The sequence below is a fragment of the Pantherophis guttatus genome, chromosome 4 (genome assembly GCF_059756535.1).
Source record: "Pantherophis guttatus breed Tessera chromosome 4, ASM5975653v1, whole genome shotgun sequence".
Taxonomy (NCBI): Eukaryota; Metazoa; Chordata; class Lepidosauria; order Squamata; family Colubridae; genus Pantherophis; species Pantherophis guttatus.
Genome location: NC_142066.1, coordinates 41,642,619 through 41,663,313, shown reverse-complemented (window position 1 = coordinate 41,663,313; position 20,695 = coordinate 41,642,619). Strand labels below are relative to the sequence as shown.

The window sequence follows — 20,695 nt, the reverse complement described above, 5'->3', positions numbered from 1 at the left end:
TACTGTTCTTTGAGCTCACCCTCATCTGCTTCTCCAGCAGGCTACTCAGCTGATCTGCAGACCATCCACCATCAGCTTTGCTCCTTGCTTACCTATGCTAAGTCACTGAACTCCCTAGCCACTGCTCATCTGTTCAATGAATTCTTCCAAGGGTCAGACAGTTATCTAGTCTTCCTTTGGGTGGTCATTAATTCAGTTTATTCCCCAGGTGATCTTGGGCCTCAGACTGTCAACTTGTTTCCCTGCTAGGCTGCCATCCAGCTGATTGCCACCACCACTACTGAGCTACTTCTGATGGCTCTGATATTCCTTGGCATTTCCTGGTGGCTCATCAGCTGAGCTTGATAGTAAGATTCCTCAGGGGTCTCAAACCCCAGGACCTCAGACAAACAGTTGTTCCCCTACTCCACCTGCACCTAGTCAATCATAATTGTTGCTGTTGCTGCTCAGCTGTTTCCGGCAGGTTTGTTCCTCCTGGCATCTTATAGATAGGGCTTCTTGGCTTGATAGATCACTATTTCTAGCCAGTTTGATTCTTAGTTCTTCCAGGCATCTTATTCTAGACCCCAGGAGACCCAGGAAAAGCTCTGCTCATAAAGCAAGCAAACAAGCAGGCTCCCCACAAAGTAGATAGCCAGGCAGGCAACATTCCACATGAAAATCTATTTCTGGTTTTTCCACTGCCTACTTATATTTCACTGAATTCTGCACAGAACCTTTGAATTGAACCTATAAAAACTATACATTAAATGAAGGAAGGAATGACTGAACATACATTCATACATGAATTACTATGTATCTATTTTTCTTGGTTTCAGCTGCCTAATTTGGGGCTTTCAAAACAAATTGTTTTTATTTTTCTAAAGGTTTGGTATTGAAAATCCTTGGCTGACCTACTAGAGACCTCCCTAAATTCTAATACTAGATACCAGCCAGCTGCTTCTGACAATGTAGTATGGCTGAAATTGTGCTGAGAGCTTCAGGATTCTTTCTTTTGAAGAAAGAATTAGTTGCTAGAGAAAAAGAGCTATAAATTGCAGTTTTGAGTAAAAAATTGTGGGGTACAATGACAAAGCAGAACTTTTAAGGTCTGAGTTCACTCAAGACACTTACGTGCAGACTTTAGTTTATATACCATACTATGGCCAAATAAATAAACCTGATTATGGTGTCATCTTATATGCTTAGATCTTAGTTGAGTCTCCAAGCACACTAACCTACCTATTTTGTCTTAGAATAATATGTTATTCCAACCCAATCCAGGAGGCAGTTTTAATATTGGGAAAATTTATTGCTGTCCTTTTTCATATACCTTCCATATAGTATTTCTAACTCTGATTTTTTTCCTTTGTCACAGTCTTGGGACAGATGGCACGAACAGCAGTCAGGATTCCCTACACAAGTCCACCAAGAAGAAAAGCATCAAATCTTCCATTGGGCGTCTCTTCGGCAAGAAAGAGAAAGGGAGGCTGGGGCAGTTGGGCCGTGAGTCCCCCTCACTTGGTATGCTTTCCCCACCCACAGACTCAGTTTGATCTTTTTTCCTCCCACTAAAACAAGCCCCACTCCTTCCCTGTAAATGTAATTCTATATCTATATCCTTGCGACCAAGGGCTCTGTTTGGAATTATAATCCAGCACATCTGGAGCACATCAAGTTCAGAAAGACTGCTCATAACTTGGCTTTTCTGTCTCTTGTCAAAAACAATCTATAACAATTAGGGGAAAAAACAACCTCTTGCCTTTCTTGAGGACCCCCCCCCCCCGCTCCCTTTAACTTTTGGTTGCGCTGGAATGAGCAACATGGCTGCTGCCCAAAGATTAGTCTCTGCTATCTCCAGTCTGTGATTTTCACCATATGGAGAAGTAGCTGTGTAGGAATTCTCTCTTGAAAGTTAAGACAGCCAATGGCGGCCATCGTGTGTTTCTATTTCTCCCTCTTTAACTGCCCATCTTTCTTGACAGCTGGTACACCATCTGATGAGATGTCACCTGCAGACCCCCTGGGCCTTTCCAAACTCTCGGGACCTGTGGACAAGGATCGTAGGAACAAAAAGAAGTAAGAACGGGGATGAAGAGGGCTGATAGAGATTCCATAGATTTTCACCTGCAAGACTCCAAAACTAGCTTGGCTTGTGAAGTCACTGGGTGGTACCCAGAGTAAGCAGTACTGCACTTTGAGCAGCCCCACACTTGCTAAATGGGAATAACTACATGTAGAATTATAATATTGAACGTTAAACTGGTTGACATGCAGGCACCTATTTATTTAGTATATGGGATATCATACATGGACTTGCAATATATATTAATATTTCATCTAGATTAATAAATCACAATAAAATATAAATGTTAAAAATATCTATATTCAAATACCAATGTCTAGGCCATTTAACCATTGAAGTACAGCATTATTTATATGAAAAATATCAGATATAGGACCAGTATATGCTCTCAGTTTATAGCTGTTCACAATGTGATATACAGTTTGACGTAGGACCCCGCAATCACACTGAGGAGAGGATACTATGCTCCATTTATATAATGGGTCCTGGCAGATGCCGTGTGAAGTACAAATCCTATTCAGGATTGTCCATTGCTGGCATGGTAGTTTCAAAGCTTGGCAGCTTTTTTTGTGGAGTCATTTATATGTCTTCCTTTGTTCGGACTTTCAGGAACCCATTTGGCTTTCTATTGGGAATCAGTGTTAAATGTCTATGGAGATTCTTGGTCATCCAGGTCATGGTTTTCCCAAAGGTGCTTTTTTGGGAGGCAGCTGGATTTTCTGGTTTTTCTTTGACGACATTTCGCTTCTCTGGTTCTTCACAGAAAAACCAGAAAGTCCAGTTGCCTCTCAAAAAAGCACCTTTGGGGACAATCGGTGTTAAAGTTGTTGAGTAAATGTTGTAGAAGTGCCAGTGGGGCTTCCTGGATTTGAGTCTTCCTGCTGATAAATGAGGAAGGTCAGCATGCGCCAGTAGGAGTGAGTTCTTCATATTTTTTCTGTATTCTCTCTTGCCTTCGTAAAGCTAGCAGTACTATATGGCTCAGAACAGGAAGGCAGCAAGTTAGAGAGGTTTTAATACATCCACTTCTAATCCTCATGGTGTCTTTGAGTCTGGCGTCCAACTTACTAGTGTGGCAGCTGTTAAACCATAAAGGGGCACAGTATTCTGCTGTGGAATAGACCAGCCCTAGGGCTAATGACCTGAGAGTGGCAGCTGAAGCTCACCATTTAGTTCTGCATAATTTCTGAAGTATATCGTTCCTAGTATTGATTTTTGCTACCATATTCTCTAGATCTGGGGTGTCAAACTCGCGGCCCGCAACAATACAGCTTTTTAAACTTAGCACCTGATCCACATAGCTCTGGTTTTGTTGGAAACCAGCTTTGTCCATGGGCAGATGTTCATCTGTTATAGGACTATCCTGTTTAATCTTTCCAGGAGTTTGTAACAGAAGCTCAAAAGGACAATTGGGCGGTTTACAACTCTCCCTTGTGGTTTGTCATGTTTTAGAAGTGATATTATTATAGTTTTTTTCAACTCTGCTGACAAGCAAACTACTTGAAAACTACATCTGAGAGGAATTTATCAATCCAATTCCATGTATGCCTCCTGCTATCAATGGCAGTTTCAATTTCTTTTATAGAGAAGGGACAAGAGTACTTAGAATGCGTTCAGCCCAACCGCTGAAAAGCTGAAAGTGCTTTCTTGATGAGAGTGGAGTGTCCTTTCACCTTTGCTGCTTTGGAGAGAGATACGACTTGAGAGGCTATTAGATCAGACATTACAATTGGGTGTTTGTTGTGCAGGTTGTCTAATTCCACTCAGTTTCCTTAATAGGCTCCAAGCTTTCCTGTTGCTGAAATTTAGTAATTTTGTGTATTGTTTCCACATCTTACATTGAGTTGTATCTAAGCCGTGTAAGAGATCATTAGGGATCTCCAGATCACTGCTGTGTAATAAGGTCTGATAGAGTGCTTTAGACTCTTCATTCCATCCTGGGATTTACTGTCCTCTGAATCCTCAAGTTATATGTCTTTTTGTCAGGACAAGCATAGGAAATTTGAGGATCAGAAGGAAAAACGATCTTGGGATTTTCAGAAGTTATTTCTTCACACACCCCCTCAATCCTCTTTGTTTCTGTATTTCCTGTGCCCAGGCATGAGCTGTTGGAAGAAGCTTGTCGACAAGGGTTGCCTTTTGCTGCCTGGGATGGACCTACTGTTGTCTCATGGCTGGAGGTAAACAGTGGCTGAAAAGTCAGGTTCTGGGAAGATGGTTACTGGCATCACAGTCACACTAAGTCTGTACCATGAGCAAATTACAGAAGCTCATTTTGTAGTTTGTGTAGCATAATATATAAATGAGATTCCCTGATCTATTATTTAAAATAAGCCAAGAATTCAAAGCCAAGATTAAATCTTGACTTTTAGCTGTGGTTTAATAGCAGGGGAACCTATTAGAACCCCCTAGTTTATATGACAAGTTCAATAAATAATGGAAGATGCATCTCAGATTGGTTTAGCTGTGTCCCCTGGCACAAGCCATATAGGACCAGTTGTGCTTTCCATTAAAAAAAACAAAAATCCTTAAGAATTTGTTTTAACATCATGCATGAATCAGCAATTTTTATTGCAAAAAATCTAAAACTGCACCTTGTGTCAGCATAGAATCTTCCCACTGTTTGTAAAGTAACAGGGGAGAAAGGCTCACACAGATTTGGACTGGATTGAAATTCAATGAATGTTTTTTTTTTAAATTCTGCCTTCTTCTTTCTATTCATTTTCTATTCATGCTTCCACTTGAGCCTAAAAATGTTAATGGTTGCTTCAATAGAGCAGAGGTTTTATTTTGCTGCAGTTTTTTTCAAATACTTTTTGAAGCAACCACAAGTTTCAGAGAAAAAGATTGCTTTTTTATTACATGCAGTATCTCATTGTGATTAAAGAATGCATGGAACACGGAGCGGTGAACTTCTTCCCACCCCAGCAGAGTCAGTGAACATTAAATCCCACCTGTTAACAATGGATTAAAGGGCAACATTTGCTCATCCAAGAACCAACAATTGCATGGAAATTCCACCAGGGCTAAATGAGACCCATGGGTTAGGGATTGATTTCCTTCAGAGCTGCATAAGTATTTACTTAACCTCTCTTCCCATTTACTCTGGCAGCTGTGGGTGGGCATGCCAGCCTGGTATGTGGCTGCTTGCCGTGCCAACGTCAAGAGTGGTGCCATTATGGCCAACCTGTCTGACACAGAAATCCAGCGAGAAATTGGCATCAGTAATCCTTTGCACCGGCTTAAGTTGCGTCTTGCTATTCAGGAGATGGTTTCCTTGACTAGTCCTTCAGCCCCTGCTACTTCACGTACAGTAAGTGATGGGCTCTTTATGCACTACCCTTTGCTGGGCCTTCTCTTGACTAGCAGGGAATCTGACAGCTTTCTGCTTTCTCTACACGTTAAGATTCACAACTGCTTCCTTCCTCTCCTCTTTTTTTCCCCCTTTACTATTCTTGCTAGTCTACTGGAAATGTGTGGATGACACATGAAGAGATGGAATCTCTCACAGCCACAACAAAGCCAGTAAGTGTTATTGCTATGAGTCCTGTCCCTCAAATCAGCTGCCTTTCCTCTTGGGCTCCATGTTGTGGCTGTTTCCAGGATCTTATATTGCAGTTTCCTCTGTGTGATTCTACATGTATGCATGATTAGAAGATTAGATGACACTATCTTTGTGTGCATCTTGTCAGTAGTTTTCCTATCAAAGTTTACAGTTTTCTTCCTATTATTGATTTGGCAGGAAATCCATGCTTAGGGACAACACTTGGTGAAAGCATTCAAATTTCTTTTTATATTTGGAAGGACTAGTAAAAAGCATTAATTCAATGTAGGCCAGCCTTTTCTGACTAGTGCCCTATCTTGAACTAATCCAATGTTTTTCAATCTCAGCAACTTTAAGATCTGTGAACTTCAACTTCATGCTGGCTGGGGAATTCTGGGAATTGAAGTTCACATATTTTAAAGTTGCTGAGGTTGAGAAACACCAAACTAATCTATCATTCTGTGTCCCCATGGGAATTCCTTAAAAGCTGCAGTGGGACTGTGGGATCTGCACAGTTGCCAAATTTAAAAACAAACAACCTATCATTGAGTGAAACCATTTGAAGTGATGTGCTTGGTCTATTACCTGAAAACAAGAATGGCAACATAAGTAATTTATAGAGCAGAGTAAAGTAGTCACTCTTTTCTTGAGCTCATGTGATTGGCTCCTTTAATCCTAATTTCCTTGGGGACTCTGCAAATGCTTCTGTTTGGAGACTGGATCTCCAGATGCAGCAAAATGAATCAATGGAGATGATTATACTGGTTCACATTGTAGGAGACCTTTTTATCGGAAGAGAGTAGGAAAAAACAGTTTAGCCCAATTCTCTCCCTGTGATGCTAGGTTTTTATCTTAAAACACTTTTTTTTTTTGCATGCCAATAGTTGGGTTCATTGGTTAATGTAATGGGATCCATGCTCCTCACCCCTCTCTTTTTATTGCATGTGTAGATTTATTTAAGACCAACTGAAATTGCTTACCACAATGGAGACATTTCCATTAGCTTTGAGCTACTGTGATGTGTGTTTGTGAAAAAAAGTACATCTGAAGATTGCCTTAATGATTCCTTTCTACTTTCCTTCTTGCTTTCCATTTAATCACTATACAGGAGACAAAGGAAATCAGCTGGGAGCAGGTATGGGCGGGATTCACATGCTGACTCTCTTAATTTGTGTGTGTTTCTATGTATTTATTTCCTTTTATGGTAGAGAGCAGGGCTGAAGCTAAAAGCACTTGTACTTCATTAAGTGAATGGATAATATAATCAAAATATTATATGTAGCTAAATGAATAAAAGTGAAGAGAAAATACATGTATCAAAAACATGCTTCTTACAAATTGGTCTTAAATCAGTGCTGAAATTCATAACTTAAATTCAGTAGAATTCTCATTTTAGCTCTAATATGTGTATTTGTTGTATTGGTTATTTAAAGAAATTCTATATAAATATTTGTTTAAATAGAATTTATTTACTCAGGTGCATCTGATATTTCATTACAGTAATCAGAGATTGTGGCAATGTTGGAAGAGAAAAACAATTATATGAATCTTTTAGATTCCCTCCCTTTTTTTTTGTCCTATTATGGTTATCTATCCCCTATTTCTGGTTATTATGGTTATCTATCCCCTGCTTCTGTATCTTTTCATGGCCAGCTGTGATTAGGTGAGGAAGAATCTTGTCTGACAACAGCTGCATAAATTAACTAGAAGAAGTTTTCTTGTTCTGTAAATAAGCAAAGAGGAAAAGGATGTCTTGAAATCTCTCATGTGCTGGTTGGAAAAAAATATTCTTCACTGGTTATACCTTAAATTTTGAATACCTATAATTTAAGAAGGTTTTGAAGAAACTATAACTGATTCAGAGAAGTAAAGCGAAGATCAATTAAAAAACTGGAAATTAAATCTTGCTAAGAGAAATTAGAGAAATATAACATCCTTCAAATAGCTAAAGGACTGCTACATAGAAGATAGCTAAAATCTATTCTCTTTTGTGTAAAGATACAGAATAGTGGTTTTAAATTAGAAGGAGGGGATCTGTCTGAATTTAAGGAAAAGATCCTAGCGAGAAAAGCAGTTCAACAATAGAGCCAATTATTTAGGGATGTGATGATTTCCCTTCCCTGGATAGATATACAGTATGCACAGGCTAAGGCAAGACACCTCTTTCTGATGCTTTTAGTTTGTATTCATCTTCTGAGCAAAGGTTGGATTCACTGTTTCCTACCTCTATGCTTCTGTTATTACAGCCTTCATAGCTTGTGACCCCCATCTAGAGGCAGCTGCTTCCCATAGTAAGATTTCAGACTAAGAAAAAATGTTAGAGCTTCATAAAAAAAGAATTTCATATCAGATCCCAAATTAGAAAATTATTCAGTACTGGATCCTGACTGGAAACTTGTTCTCTCAACTAAGCTGCTTTTTTCTGCTTTTATTTAAGATTTCTGCTTTGTTTAGCAAAGCCCACAACAGTTTTTACACTACTGTTCTGTGACTCTCTGTTGGGATTTTACAAAGTAATAAAACATAATTTTAACTGTGATTTGTTGGATAAACAATTCCTGAATTTTCTCAATGTATTAAACTAGGATAGTTTCCAAGCCCCAATGACTGGGTTCACATGGCACAAAATTGAACAACATTTGATAGAGCAGAGTATCCCGAGCCTGCTGCTGAGTCAGATCTACAGTCCATTTGCGTCAATACCATCTGGATTGCAGACAGCAGCAACATTTTAGGATTTCTTGTATCCACAATAAAGGGTACTGAATTTAAAAATAATCCTCCAATTCCCCAAATATATTTTAAAAGAAGCATTTATCAGGCAACAGCTAACAGCTAAATTGTTATGCTGATGAAACGGAATAATTTTAACTCATCTGGAATACAAAAACAATAAGAAAAAAACTGTTTTTGGAAGGTATATTGCATTTGGAATGCCATCAAGGAAAGATTCTATGATGGATTACTTCTAATAAGAGAAAATTTGGAACAGTCTTCCCAGTTACACTTTCTTATTTCCCATAGCAGGGAGAAAGAATTGTCATGTATTGTATCTAGAAAAGGCTTCCTTAATGTGAAAGTGTCTACAGCAAGACAGAAAACACAGGCAAGTTCACACAGTAAAGAAAGAGAGCCATAAATATACACTAAGTCCAAAATCATTTCCATTTTATCCTCATAACAGTCCTATGAGACATTGACTTGCCACAAGTTCGCAGAAAGATATTTGGGCTAATATCAGGTTAGTTACTGATAGTATCTGAAGCAAATATTGCAAATTAATGGATATGGATTTATAGCAGATGCTCAAATATTGCAAGAGCAAGAAAATGGAAAGAACTACAGTGCAGATCTTCAGTATATGGAAGGAAAGAGAGCACATATTTTATCACTCAGATGTTTTGTTAACCCAAGATGCTTTACCAGATCAGATGCATTTAAATAGCACACTAAGCTTGGTTCCTGTACACTTTGGCCCGTTCCTTGGTGGTTTATACCTTGTGAATCCCTCAAAAATAGGCTAATTCAGTGATTGGATTAGGTTTATTATACAAACATAGTCCTTCAGAGTGTCCCTTTTCTACTTTTTCAGATCCTGGCATATGGAGATATGAACCATGAGTGGGTGGGAAATGATTGGCTGCCCAGCCTGGGCTTGCCTCAGTACCGCAGTTACTTCATGGAGTCTCTAGTTGATGCCCGGATGTTGGACCACCTCAACAAGAAGGAACTACGGGGCCAGCTCAAGATGGTGGACAGCTTCCATAGGTGAGAAGAGCAAATGGCTTGGGCCTTCCATGTGAAGGAATAGATTCATGTTACTGACATAACTTACAGCACTGTGTTTGTGAGTCATGCATCCATATATGTGTGTGCAAAGTCTGTAATTTCAACCAAATATAACATTTATTAATGTTCGTCCACTTACAAAAGATTCTGGAATTGCAGTTTCATGTGGATATTAAGGCTGGGAGAAGTTGCCTTGAATATCACCTGCTCTTCTTAGCCATAAAACGGAATACTTAGAACTGAAATCTTCAAGGAAAAGCTCGGTATGAACAACATGGGAACTGAAAATTTACCAGGACTCCCTCCGTTACTTAACCTGGATCCATCATCATTATCATCATACTGTTGGGCATCTGCTGCAATCCTGTTTTTTTTTTTTTTTTTAGCAACATCATTCTCAATGGTGCAGTAGAAATGTATAGTTGACAATGGATATAAAGATCTTGCCAGGAACACTCTTTAGATAGAAATATATATATATATTATATATATAAATATATATAAAATTGATTGCTTCAGAATACGGTATGTCAACTTGCTCTATTTTGTGGTCTTTCTGTTCAGTGGAGGCCTGGATTTTGTCCCAAAGTCCTGCCCTACTACACTTTCAATCAATGCTGGAACTGAGGGAAAGCATTTCGATTTCTACCCAGTGCTCAAAGAAGTGTCTGCTGAATGTGGAGTTTTCGTCAAAATGTGCAGAGTGGCATTGCAATGCAAGCTCCACCTCTTATATACATGTGTGCAATATCACAGTGCATGTACAGAAGGGGTAGAGTTTGCGTCGCAATGTTGCAACACACGTTTCATCATTTGACTCCCTTCCCCCAACAAGTCGATGCCTCTTTTTAGGAAATTGAATGGGAACTCCAACTCCATGATCAAGCTACCCAGCATTAATTACTACTACTGCTGCAACTCCACCAGCCCTTGCGAACTTAGTAGATGATCCAGAGTGAGCCATTTACCATTTCTCTGGTGTAATTTATGATATATCTTCCAAGGGTGAGCCTTCATTATGGAATCATGTGCCTGAAACGTCTTAACTATGACCGAAAGGAACTGGAAAGAAGACGAGAGGAGAGTCAGAACCAAAACAAAGGTAGATATAAATGAGAAAAGATAAGAGCAAAGGTTGCCATTGAGCAGCATCTATAAATCTGAATTGGGGAAAGTAAATAATGAAATTACTAGAGTTGGTGGATCATAGGATTGAATTTGGTGCTAAGCTTGTCTTTTCCCTTCCCCTCCCCATCCCTTTCTAGATGTGATGGTGTGGTCCAACGAGCGTGTGATGTGCTGGGTGCAAATGATTGGGCTGAAAGAGTTTGCCAACAACTTAGTTGAAAGCGGGGTGCACGGAGCCCTCCTGGCCCTGGACGACACCTTTGATTGCAATGACTTGGCCCTGCTGCTGCAGATCCCAACCCAAAACACACAGGTCAGGAGTAAGCATAGGGAAGCTGGATAGCGGAGGGAGGGAAGAGAATCAAGCAATCATGAGCTGTGATAATGCTTCCATGAGAAGAAGAAGGGAATTTAGAGCCTTTTTTCAGTGTAGCAATAATCTTCTAGGTTTTAATGCTTTTAGTATGAGAAGTAGGCCTCTTTGACCTCAGTCATAAACTCAAAGTCCCCTAAATTTTCCTTTCTGAATTCTTGATTGACATCTTATGAGATGTTTGTGATTGGTCAGTTGGGGGGAGCATGTACACATTTCCAATTTTTGTTCATTATTCAATTGCTTTGATTTTTATTTAATTGGAATTGCCTGGAAACCATGGTCACTATGTTACCAATGCATATTCCTAAATTGCACCACACTGTCCTAGCAATTGCACCCCAAGGCCTTTTTTCTCAATTCCTTAATATTTTTGGAGAAAGGAAAAAGTGGAGGACCGAAGGAAACACTGCGCTTTACAAAACAACAAAGGAATGGAAAGGAAGATTAAAATAATCTACTTTTTAAAAAAACTCCTAGGCTCGGCAGATTTTAGAAAAAGAATTTGGGAACCTCATCACCATGGGAACAGACCGGCGACTGGATGAGGTAAGTTCTCCTTTCACCAGAGTCTCTAACCTTGAGAGACATCCTCACGCTTTGCTGTTCACCCATATTTGTTGCACTTTTGTCTCTAGGATAGTGCCAAGACCTTCAGTCGTTCCCCATCTTGGCGGAAGATGTTCCGGGAGAAAGACCTCCGTGGTGTTAGCCCTGACTCAGCCGAGATGTTGCCGGCCAATTTCCGCACAGCCTCCGTGGCCTCCATTACCTCACCCGGGGTGCAGCTTCGTAAGATGCAGCCAGAGGGTATATAGGCACAACTCTTAGGCTATTTAGGCCTATGTTCTGAACCGGAGCACACAATGGGGGGTTGGGTGGGGGAATCATATTTCTTTAACTTCCATTTATTTATCAAAATATTCTTTAGGCAACTTATCCAATACAAGCATAAAGTCTCTTTAATGTCAAGCTTAGTGGACAAATTTATATGATTTTCCTAATAATTATATAGAAATAGTTTGTTTGCTTTTTCTCCCAGGAATTTTTTTTTCGATTTTTCAATCTAGTTTACAGCTCTGGGATTCTCTGAAAGTCATCCCTCCAAATATTGAACTGGCCTGGCCCTGCTTAGCTTTCAAATCCAGACAATGACAGTTAAGTGCTGCCATCTGGTGAAGCTGCTTATAAAAAAAAATAAAAGAATAAAACATAAAATTAGAAGCTTCCTGCTGTCAGGAAAGTATGTTATTTTTTTCCCTCACTCTCTATCCCTAAGCTAATAAGGAATAGAGTGTTCTCTTTTTCTGGAACTTATTCCTTTTTAATTGAGATTATAAAATACGGATGAAAATAAAAGTAATAGGAAAATGGAGAATGAGAAGATAAGGAAAAGAATAGCCTCAAATTTTTAATTTAATAACTTGGTAAGAAAGCTTTTTCTATAACAACAGTTTAATCAGCAAAACCCAAAGTGAAGATTTTATTTTTTTTCTATCTCAACCACTAAGTCCAGAACCAGTTTCCTGGTAGAAACAAAACTGAATATATTCTTTTCTCTTATTAAAACACTCAATTTTGTCACCTCTGCTAGCTCTATCACATTTTCCATCCATTCCTCTATTGTGGGAGTTGATGTATCCTTCAATTACTATGCACAAAGAATTCTCATTGTGATCAGGAAAAAAAGTTCAGCTACACATATTTCTTTCTCATTATCATACAAATTAATCTGGGGGATGGGAATTTGTGATTCTATGTACTACTACACACAACAGTCTTCTTTAGTGTAGCAATTGGTAACAGATGCTGGGAATTCTCATTAACAAAAGTCTGCAGATTCTTCAATTTTGTTGTATATACTTGTGAAAAAGGCATTTGTTATCTGTAATGCATTATACTGTCAAGACCACTGTCTTTGACAAGAACCATTGTGGGACTCTTGTAGCATAAAACAGTTAGGATAAACCTTTTAGTTGTTGAAAGAAGCAGTTTATAGACTAGAATAGAGTAGAATTTTTTATTGGCCAAGTGTGATTGGACACACAAGGAATTTGTTTTGGTGCATATGCTCTCAGTGTACATAAAAGAAAAGATACGTTCATCAAGAATCATAAGGTATAACAATTAATGATAGTTGTAGGGGACAAATGATACAAGCAACAAAATTACAGTCATACAGTCATCTTCCTGGAGAGCCTACCAATCCCATTTGCTGGAACAATGACACCAAATGAGTGGAGCTGCTTTTTTCTTTTATGTTTACAGAGAGGAGCCAATGTTTAAAAAGCAGCGTTAGTCCTTATATTTCAATATTTGTGTCTATCTTAATACAGAACAATGAGAAAGGATGAGACTTGTCAACAATAATGTCCAGGCTGAGGACCACAAGATGTGAGGGTGCATGTTATCTATGGGTTAGGAAGAAAAAACATGTAGACTGTTCTTTGGCCCACATATGGGCTAAGACATTAAAAGTTCAGCTCACCTTTGGTCAAGAAGTATTTTTTAAAGCTGTAGTGGATGTATTTATGAATGCCTTCCTCTCCTTTTTTTTTCTCCTCAGGGAACTCATTAGGTAGCCAACGGACAGACAGTATGTCAGTGAGAACGTATTCCTGTTAATGCCAAGACGGAGGAGGTAGGCTACTGCTTAATAGGACATAGGACACTCTACAAACATACAATGCAAAATACATCCAGATGATATGATTATGTTCAAAGGATGGATTAGCGTAGTTTGAATTCTGATCTTTCTTTTTTATTTAAAAACAAAACAGTGAACAATATATAGATAAAACAACCTAGAAGTCATCTGGCCAAAAAGGTTTTGGTAGAATGTTTGTCAGTAAGAAAATGCAATAACCAGAACCCAATAATTGACATATATCATTGTTATTAAGATTCTGTTATGAGTCAGTTTTTTCAAATAAAGGACACACCCTCAAAATGAAGAAAAACTTGTTCGTTTATACTGGGAACAATCCACATTTAAGTTAGACAATAATCCATTGGATCTATCCCACTTTTGATGACTACATGAACATATCTGTGTTGCTTTCTTGACATCAATATGATTATGTTTGTTGTTGCTGTGTTCTGGGATTTTTAATCTGATCTAATCTATATCTTTAGGATTTCCTGATTTCCTGGCACATCATCATCATCATTATTATTATTATTATTATTATTATTATTATTATTATCATTATTAATGTTTTATTTGCAGTTTTCCTTTAACAGCCAACATATTTTGTGGACAGCATAATGACTGGGTCAATACATTTTTTACACAGTGCTAACAGTAATAATACAATTACATATACATAGTTTTTATCTTCCAACTTCTAACCTTAATATGCTCATTATAATTTTAATATATTATTTTATGTATCAATATGTATAATACTACTTTCCCAATTTGTACTTATTTTTCCCCCCACTTGTTGGGGTTGTTCCATATACTTTTTTGAATTTCATCATTTATTGACATTTTGGTGATTCTTTTATATTTCTCTTTTGGGATCCTATATTTATTTCTAACATTTTTACATGGATTGAATGTTTCCTCTGCCTTACCCCTTATCTTCTGCTGCATCATTTGGATAACCATCCATAATCCTTTCATTATTTTTGGGACATAAAATCAAGGTCACATAATCTTCCAGGTGTTGTTTACTTTCTCTCCTTTCATCACTTTCATTCAAATTTCCTACATTGCAGTAATCTTCTTCCTCCAGTAGATGGCTCCCCTGCTCCAAATTCCAGCATTCAAAACAGCTGACTGTCACCCATTCAGGGAGGGGGGGGGTTAAAGATAAAGTTTAGAAAAGCAATTTCTCCCAATAATCACTTTTCACAACATTATTTGACTTTTTCCAGGCTTTCTATGGTTTAAAACATCCCTTAAATATTTCTTTGAGTCTGAATATTTCATCTTTAGTCTTTCTCTTTGATTTTTAGTCTTTAATCCTTCTCCATAAATCCAATCACCACTTTCTAATTATTTGGAGGTTATTTTTTATAACTTTTAACTTTGGTTAAATCTTTATTTATTTATTTATTTATTTATTTATTTATTTATTTATTTATTTATTTATTTAATTAATTTATATACCGCCCTTCTCCTAGTGGACTCAGGGCGGTGCACAGCCAGAACTAAAATACATAACAATACAAAATTTAAAATTAATTAAAAGAATTATATACTTTGGCCCGAATTAAAACAGTGCGAATTAAAACCCATTAACAGATTGAAACTAAACAATTAATAACAATTAAAAACTAAAAAAGGGGGCAGGGTTCACGCCAGCCCTGCTTGCTGGAAAAGAAGAGTTTTCAGGGCACGGCGAAAGACCCGGAGATCCGATATCCTTCTTATCTCTGGGGGCAAATCGTTCCAGAGGGCGGGAGCTGCCACAGAGAAGGCCCTCCCCCTGGGAGTTGCCAGCCAACATTGCCTGGCCGACGGCACCCTGAGGAGTCCCTCTCTGTGGGAGTGTACTGGTAAAAGTACTTTGGGGTAAAAGTTGGAAGTTATCTTACCCAGTTTCAGTGCTCTGTCCATGCACCACTCCACCACAAGATCTTAGTGTCCCAGTTGTCCCAGCTGATGACAGACCAAAATGGCCATCCCTGCTGCCATTCGGGAGAGCTTTCTTTGGATCAGTGAGGAAATTGCAGTTTCCTTGTGATCAACAAAGCACCTCGCCTTTTTTCACCACCCCTCCAGGGCAGCTTAACCCCGTAAGGTCTCCCGGCAAGAAGTTGCCGGCTGCATTTCACGGAGCTCGGCACAGCTTCACTATTTTCCAGTCGGCCCCGCCGTGACATAAACCGGAAGTCCTGCCAGCCATTGATTAATCAGGTCTGACTCTTCCTAGTTTTTTAAAGCTCTACCAAAGTTAATTAGGTGCTGCCCTGTGCTGATACTATTGCTGTTGGGTAGCAGAGACCTTTTCAGTGAGGAATCAACAAATAGAAATAATCTAATTTTTTTCATTTAGTTTTCTAATAATTTTGTAAGTTATTTGCTTCCCAGTTTTCAGGTTCTCATTGCCACATTCCAGCCTCTGCCAGTCATGAGTAAGAGAATGGTAGTATACTCAATTTTGTATGGTAGTTGTGAATTATGGGATGGTTCAGCTCCAGCTGCTGGGTAGCAATTTGGGATTGTTGATTTTGAATCTTGGCATTGAAAGTCATTGTTGCTATTGAGAAGAGTAGATTGCATTGTCTCTCACCACTATTTGTTGTATATAATCTTCATTAAAACTTTTAAACAAGAAGATAAAACTAACACAAACTAATGTAAAATAAGGAAAAAAGAAAGACATTAAAGAAGCAAAAAGTACAAAGAAAAAAATTGAAAAATAGAAAAGAAAGAAAAATAATATAACAATGTTTCTTCTGATATTCTTCACAACATTTATAAGTACAAATATATTTTAACCTCTCTGAATTACATCATATTACTCTTCTTTCTATAATATATTTTGTCTAATCATCAAAACCACGAATCACAGATTTTTATTTTTATGCGGAAAAAGTCCATAAGTAGCCTCCAATCATCAATAAATGTAGATTTTTTTTCTCTAAACAAATCTATTTATCTGTCTCTCAACACCAATTATAATGATGATAACAAACAAGCATACAATTCTAGATGATAAAAGCTGCAGATTAAAAATGAACAGTTTTTTTATCATAGAGCAAACAATCCCAAAATATTTTTTGGCTTTTTTGACAAAAATTGCTAAGGTTGCCCATGAATTTCACCTATGGTAACAGGCAGAATAGGCACTTACTGCTTCTGTTTTCACAGTTGCAGGTAGCAACCATTATATTTTATCCCTTAAGGATAGGGGTACTTTAATGTCAGTAATACCTCTCACTATCAGTTGCATATAGCTGACAGCCTCTACCCTGAGCATGGCTGCTAACTGTACGCCTCAAAGCTGGAAAAAAAACTGGTTAGGTTTTTGGACCTTTGGGTTTTTCCCCATCCTATATTTTTGTAACTTTTTGCTTAAGGAAGTGAAAACTTACAAACTTTTTCAGAGCATTTTGATTGGTTCCCATAATGGTGTTGTCCAAATGATTTTCTTTTTTTGAAAGCAACATTCACATACAGGATATGAGCATGTAACTCACCATCTACGTTCACACAATAGGTTAACCAAATCAGTTAAATAGCTCATAGCTACAATTGCACAGCTTGCTAACATTGGTTAGTGCGTTTCTCCATGGCTTACACCGTTCTATGAATCCAACACAGTTGGTTAGTTGATGGTTCTGGGTGAAAACCCAGAAAATGAATTAATTTAGTAGCCAGGCTAAGCATCCCGTCTGTATTAATGTAACAATGCAACTCAGCTAGTTATGTTATGCCCTAGTATAAATAGGAAAATAAAAGGAGAAGGAAGTTTTCTGAAAAATGAATCAAAGGATGGGGTAGGGTTTATTTTTATTTTTTGCTTTTGTTTTCCCAACTAAAATCTAATGTAGAAACAGGACTAATATAAGTTTGGCACTGAGTAATGCCGATGCAACCATAACTCAGGACGTCCCAGGATTATTTTTGGTTTACATTGATTGATTGATTGATTGATTGATTGATTGATTGATTGATTGATTGATTTGATTTATATGCCGCCCTTTTCCGGAGACTCAGGGCAACTTACAATGCATTTAGCAATAGCCTTCATACTTTTGTATATACCTGCTTAGTAGGGCTTTCGGCTTAGTAGGGCTTTAGTCTCCTTCCCTAACATTCTGGCTTGGGAATTCTAGGAGTTGAAGATCACACAGCTTAAAATTGTTGAGGTTGAGAAACACTGGTATGGAGTCACATGTCTGGGGGAAATTAGGATTAAAAATGAAACAAACATCTTTTCAGAACTGTTAAAGTGGCCTGAAATGCATTTTTTTCTTACTCTTCTTTCTCTTTTTCTTGCAAGCTGCTGTCCCAGTTATGTCTGACCTCCCTGCCTTGGGCAGGAAGACCTTCTGCTGCTGCTGCCGCCGCTGCTGCCTCTCCTTCTCCATCATGTGCTCACATGAGGGTATGAAGAGCTGCTGCTGCTGCTGCTGCTGCTGCTAGCACCATCGCCGCTGCTGCCACTGTTGCCAAGAAAAAATATGGATGCTTGTGGGAGATGCTGGACAGACCAACAAATCAACTAACCAACCAACCAACCATGTTCCTCCCCACTGCCCTCTTCCTAGTAGCAGCAGTGGCCGATGGTCAATGATGAACTTAAGGGACTGAAGCCAAGGAGGGGTTCCTTCCCCAGAGCGGCAGAGGGAAACAGCCTTCCACCTTGGCCTCTATTTATTGTTGTTGTTTGTTCCGGGCAGGGACCTAAGAATGTGAATGAGAAAATGTGGTTGCCCACGTATCCTATCCCGCTGCTGTGCCACCAGATCTTTCTGGTGGAGCAGGGGGAGGAGAAGTGAGGGGATGCCTCTATTTCCTGTTGCCATTGCCACATATTGGACCAAGCAGCCCATCTTGGCCAGTTCCCCTTCCCTGCCCTGCCATAGGTGCTAAATGTTCCGCCAGCACTTTTCCTTTCCTTTCCTTTGCATTGCTGCTATGAAGGGGTCCCGTTTCACCTCCTGATGACAAAGAAGAGGTGGTTATTCAAAGGCCAGTTCTTCCCTCCCCCACCCCAGCTCTTTCCCATCCCTCTTCTCAGCAAGGGGAGAGCATTGAAGCCAGGAGGAACAAAGCCAGTGTACCTCCCTCTGTTCACACCCACCCCAAAGAGCAAGTTGCCCCTAGGCCTGATACACAGAACTTCAAATTTTGGATGCCTGAATATAAAGGTTCTTCTGTCCAGAAGCAGCTGCTTCTTGGCACAAGTCAACAAATAAAAAGAGTTCCCTCTTTCTTTTCTTTTCCCCTTGCCTTTACAGCTCCCTGTTCCTCCAGATGAGAGAACGCCTGAGGAGGAAGGAGGAGGAAAGCGGACTAGAAGTTGTCACCCAAACTCTCTTGGTGCTGGCATGAAGCAGTCCCAGTAGATAGGTGGTCCATCTGGTGTGATGGAGCATCAGATTTTTTCTTTTCTTTTTTCTTCTTCGTTTTTTTTTTTTTTATGAGAGCAGAGAGTGGGGAATTCAAGTCCAAGATGCTCAAACTGGAAAGAGTAGACCTCAGCCTGTGACGGTCACTGGAGATAGAACTCTGGACTTTATTGATATGGCACACAGATCTCCCTTCCTCCAAGACTATTGTAATATAAGAGTTGTATTTTCTGTGTATATCTGTGCTGTGGAATCTCGTGTAAATTGAATTTCTTTTTCGACCGCCATTACAGGTTCTCTGTTAATTTAATAATGTGTCCTGCTACCCCTCTGCCCTGCACGCCAATAATCTTTATTTGATGTTTATATATTTTCACCTTTTTTTAAACATTTTTATTTCAGTTGTTCCTTCCAGGGAGAATGTAGGTGTGAGGGGCAACGCAAAGGGGTAGTTTTGCATGAAAAAAATGGGTAGGGGAGGAAAAAAAAATTCAATCTTGGAAATCAAATCTGTCAGGGAGATTGTGAGGGGTAAGCAGGAAGCTGAGGTACTGGAGAAGCTATCTTCTTCTGGTCCCCTTCGTTCCCGTTTGCTTCCAGGGAAGGCAGAGAGGGAGGGTTACAAGGGGAGTGAGCTAAGAAATGTTTTTAAAGAAAAAAGAAAAAAAGTTTGAAAACGTTTTCTAGGATCTGCAGATTTTTCTTTATGAGCAAGGTACAGAATTGACAAAAGGATCTGTGTCTGCTTTCTGTGAGGTAGTTCCTGACATTCTTTGCTTCTACTGTATTCTAGCCTTTAAGAGCCCACCATTCTTCTAACAGAACGAGAGGTTGGAGTGAGATTACAATGCTCTCTTGCTCAGCCCAGCACTGCTTGTTTTCAGATCCTGCACCCAGAGCCTTGCCTATGGCACTGCAATACCGTAAACTACTTTCAATACAACCAGCATTTAAAAGTTAACATAGCAGTGGGAAGGATAAGGCTTATGGATACATACATTGCTTTTATGGTAGATAAAGGAAACTAATAATGTGGAGCAGCTACCACAGATCCAGAAATGCAGGCTGTATTACATAATAGTGCCAGAATTTAAACCTTAGGTCTTTTTCTTCCACTTTTATTTGGTAACATACTTCTTGTCCCTTATTTCTTGGCCTTTGAAGGGAAGGGCACCAGAACCACATCCTGTTCTGGTCTTTAGAATCTTGTTTTATCTTGCTAGCATTACCCTTTCTACCTGGCATGCCACCACACTACTGATAATATGGTGCTTATTCTGATGTAATCTCAATATTGATACAAAAGGACTGGAGCACCAAGGATCAGGTTCCTACTTGGTAATGGAGTTCACTGGGTGACTTGGGGCTACTTGCCATTTCAGCCCAAACAAACTTACAGGAATATTGTAGCAATAAAAGAGTGTGTGTTGCCCACCTCTTTCCTGTCAGCAACTCTCCACATGGCATATTTCAAGAGCTCCCATCTCCAATTGTCTCTTCCACTTTTAATACTCCCATAGTTTTATTTTTCCATCTCTTCTCCTACCTTCCACCACTAATGTCTCAATGCATTCTATCTGCTCACCTAATTTTCCTAGGACCTTTCCTTCCCTGCCTCAGCTGGTGCCTCAGTGCCACATCTCCCATTCAGAAGGCCTTGTCTGTTAAATCCAAAGTCTATTAAAATTGAAATCCATTGAACAGTGGGTAAGTAAGCACAGAAGCACCCAGAATGTGGAATTTAGAGTCTTTCCAGACTAAGCAA

General features: G+C 39.1%; 1 protein-coding gene across 23 annotated transcripts in view; it reads left to right on the top strand.

Moving 5' to 3' along the window:
* The window catches only part of PPFIA3 (PPFI scaffold protein A3), a 66,260-nt gene extending 47,043 nt beyond the window's left edge, over nt 1-19,217 (top strand). For 6 of the 23 annotated variants that reach the window (XM_087891994.1, XM_087891990.1, XM_087891991.1 and 3 more), the window contains 13 exons: nt 1,358-1,503; nt 1,965-2,058; nt 4,164-4,245; nt 5,178-5,378; nt 5,528-5,590; nt 6,718-6,744; nt 9,202-9,377; nt 10,403-10,500; nt 10,664-10,839; nt 11,380-11,448; nt 11,538-11,709; nt 13,466-13,540; nt 17,859-19,217. In XM_087891994.1, the coding sequence (XP_087748120.1) occupies nt 1,358-1,503; nt 1,965-2,058; nt 4,164-4,245; nt 5,178-5,378; nt 5,528-5,590; nt 6,718-6,744; nt 9,202-9,377; nt 10,403-10,500; nt 10,664-10,839; nt 11,380-11,448; nt 11,538-11,709; nt 13,466-13,524 (1,363 nt within the window). In that variant the 3' untranslated portion in view covers nt 13,525-13,540; nt 17,859-19,217. Of the gene's footprint in view, nt 1-1,357; nt 1,504-1,964; nt 2,059-4,163; nt 4,246-5,177; nt 5,379-5,527; nt 5,591-6,717; nt 6,745-9,201; nt 9,378-10,250; nt 10,501-10,663; nt 10,840-11,379; nt 11,449-11,537; nt 11,710-13,465; nt 13,541-17,858 lie in introns of all 23 variants that reach the window. The other 17 variants (XM_087892003.1, XM_087892002.1, XM_087892000.1 and 14 more) reach the window with 6 other exon arrangements.
* The last annotated feature ends 1,478 nt before the right edge of the window (nt 19,218-20,695 follow it).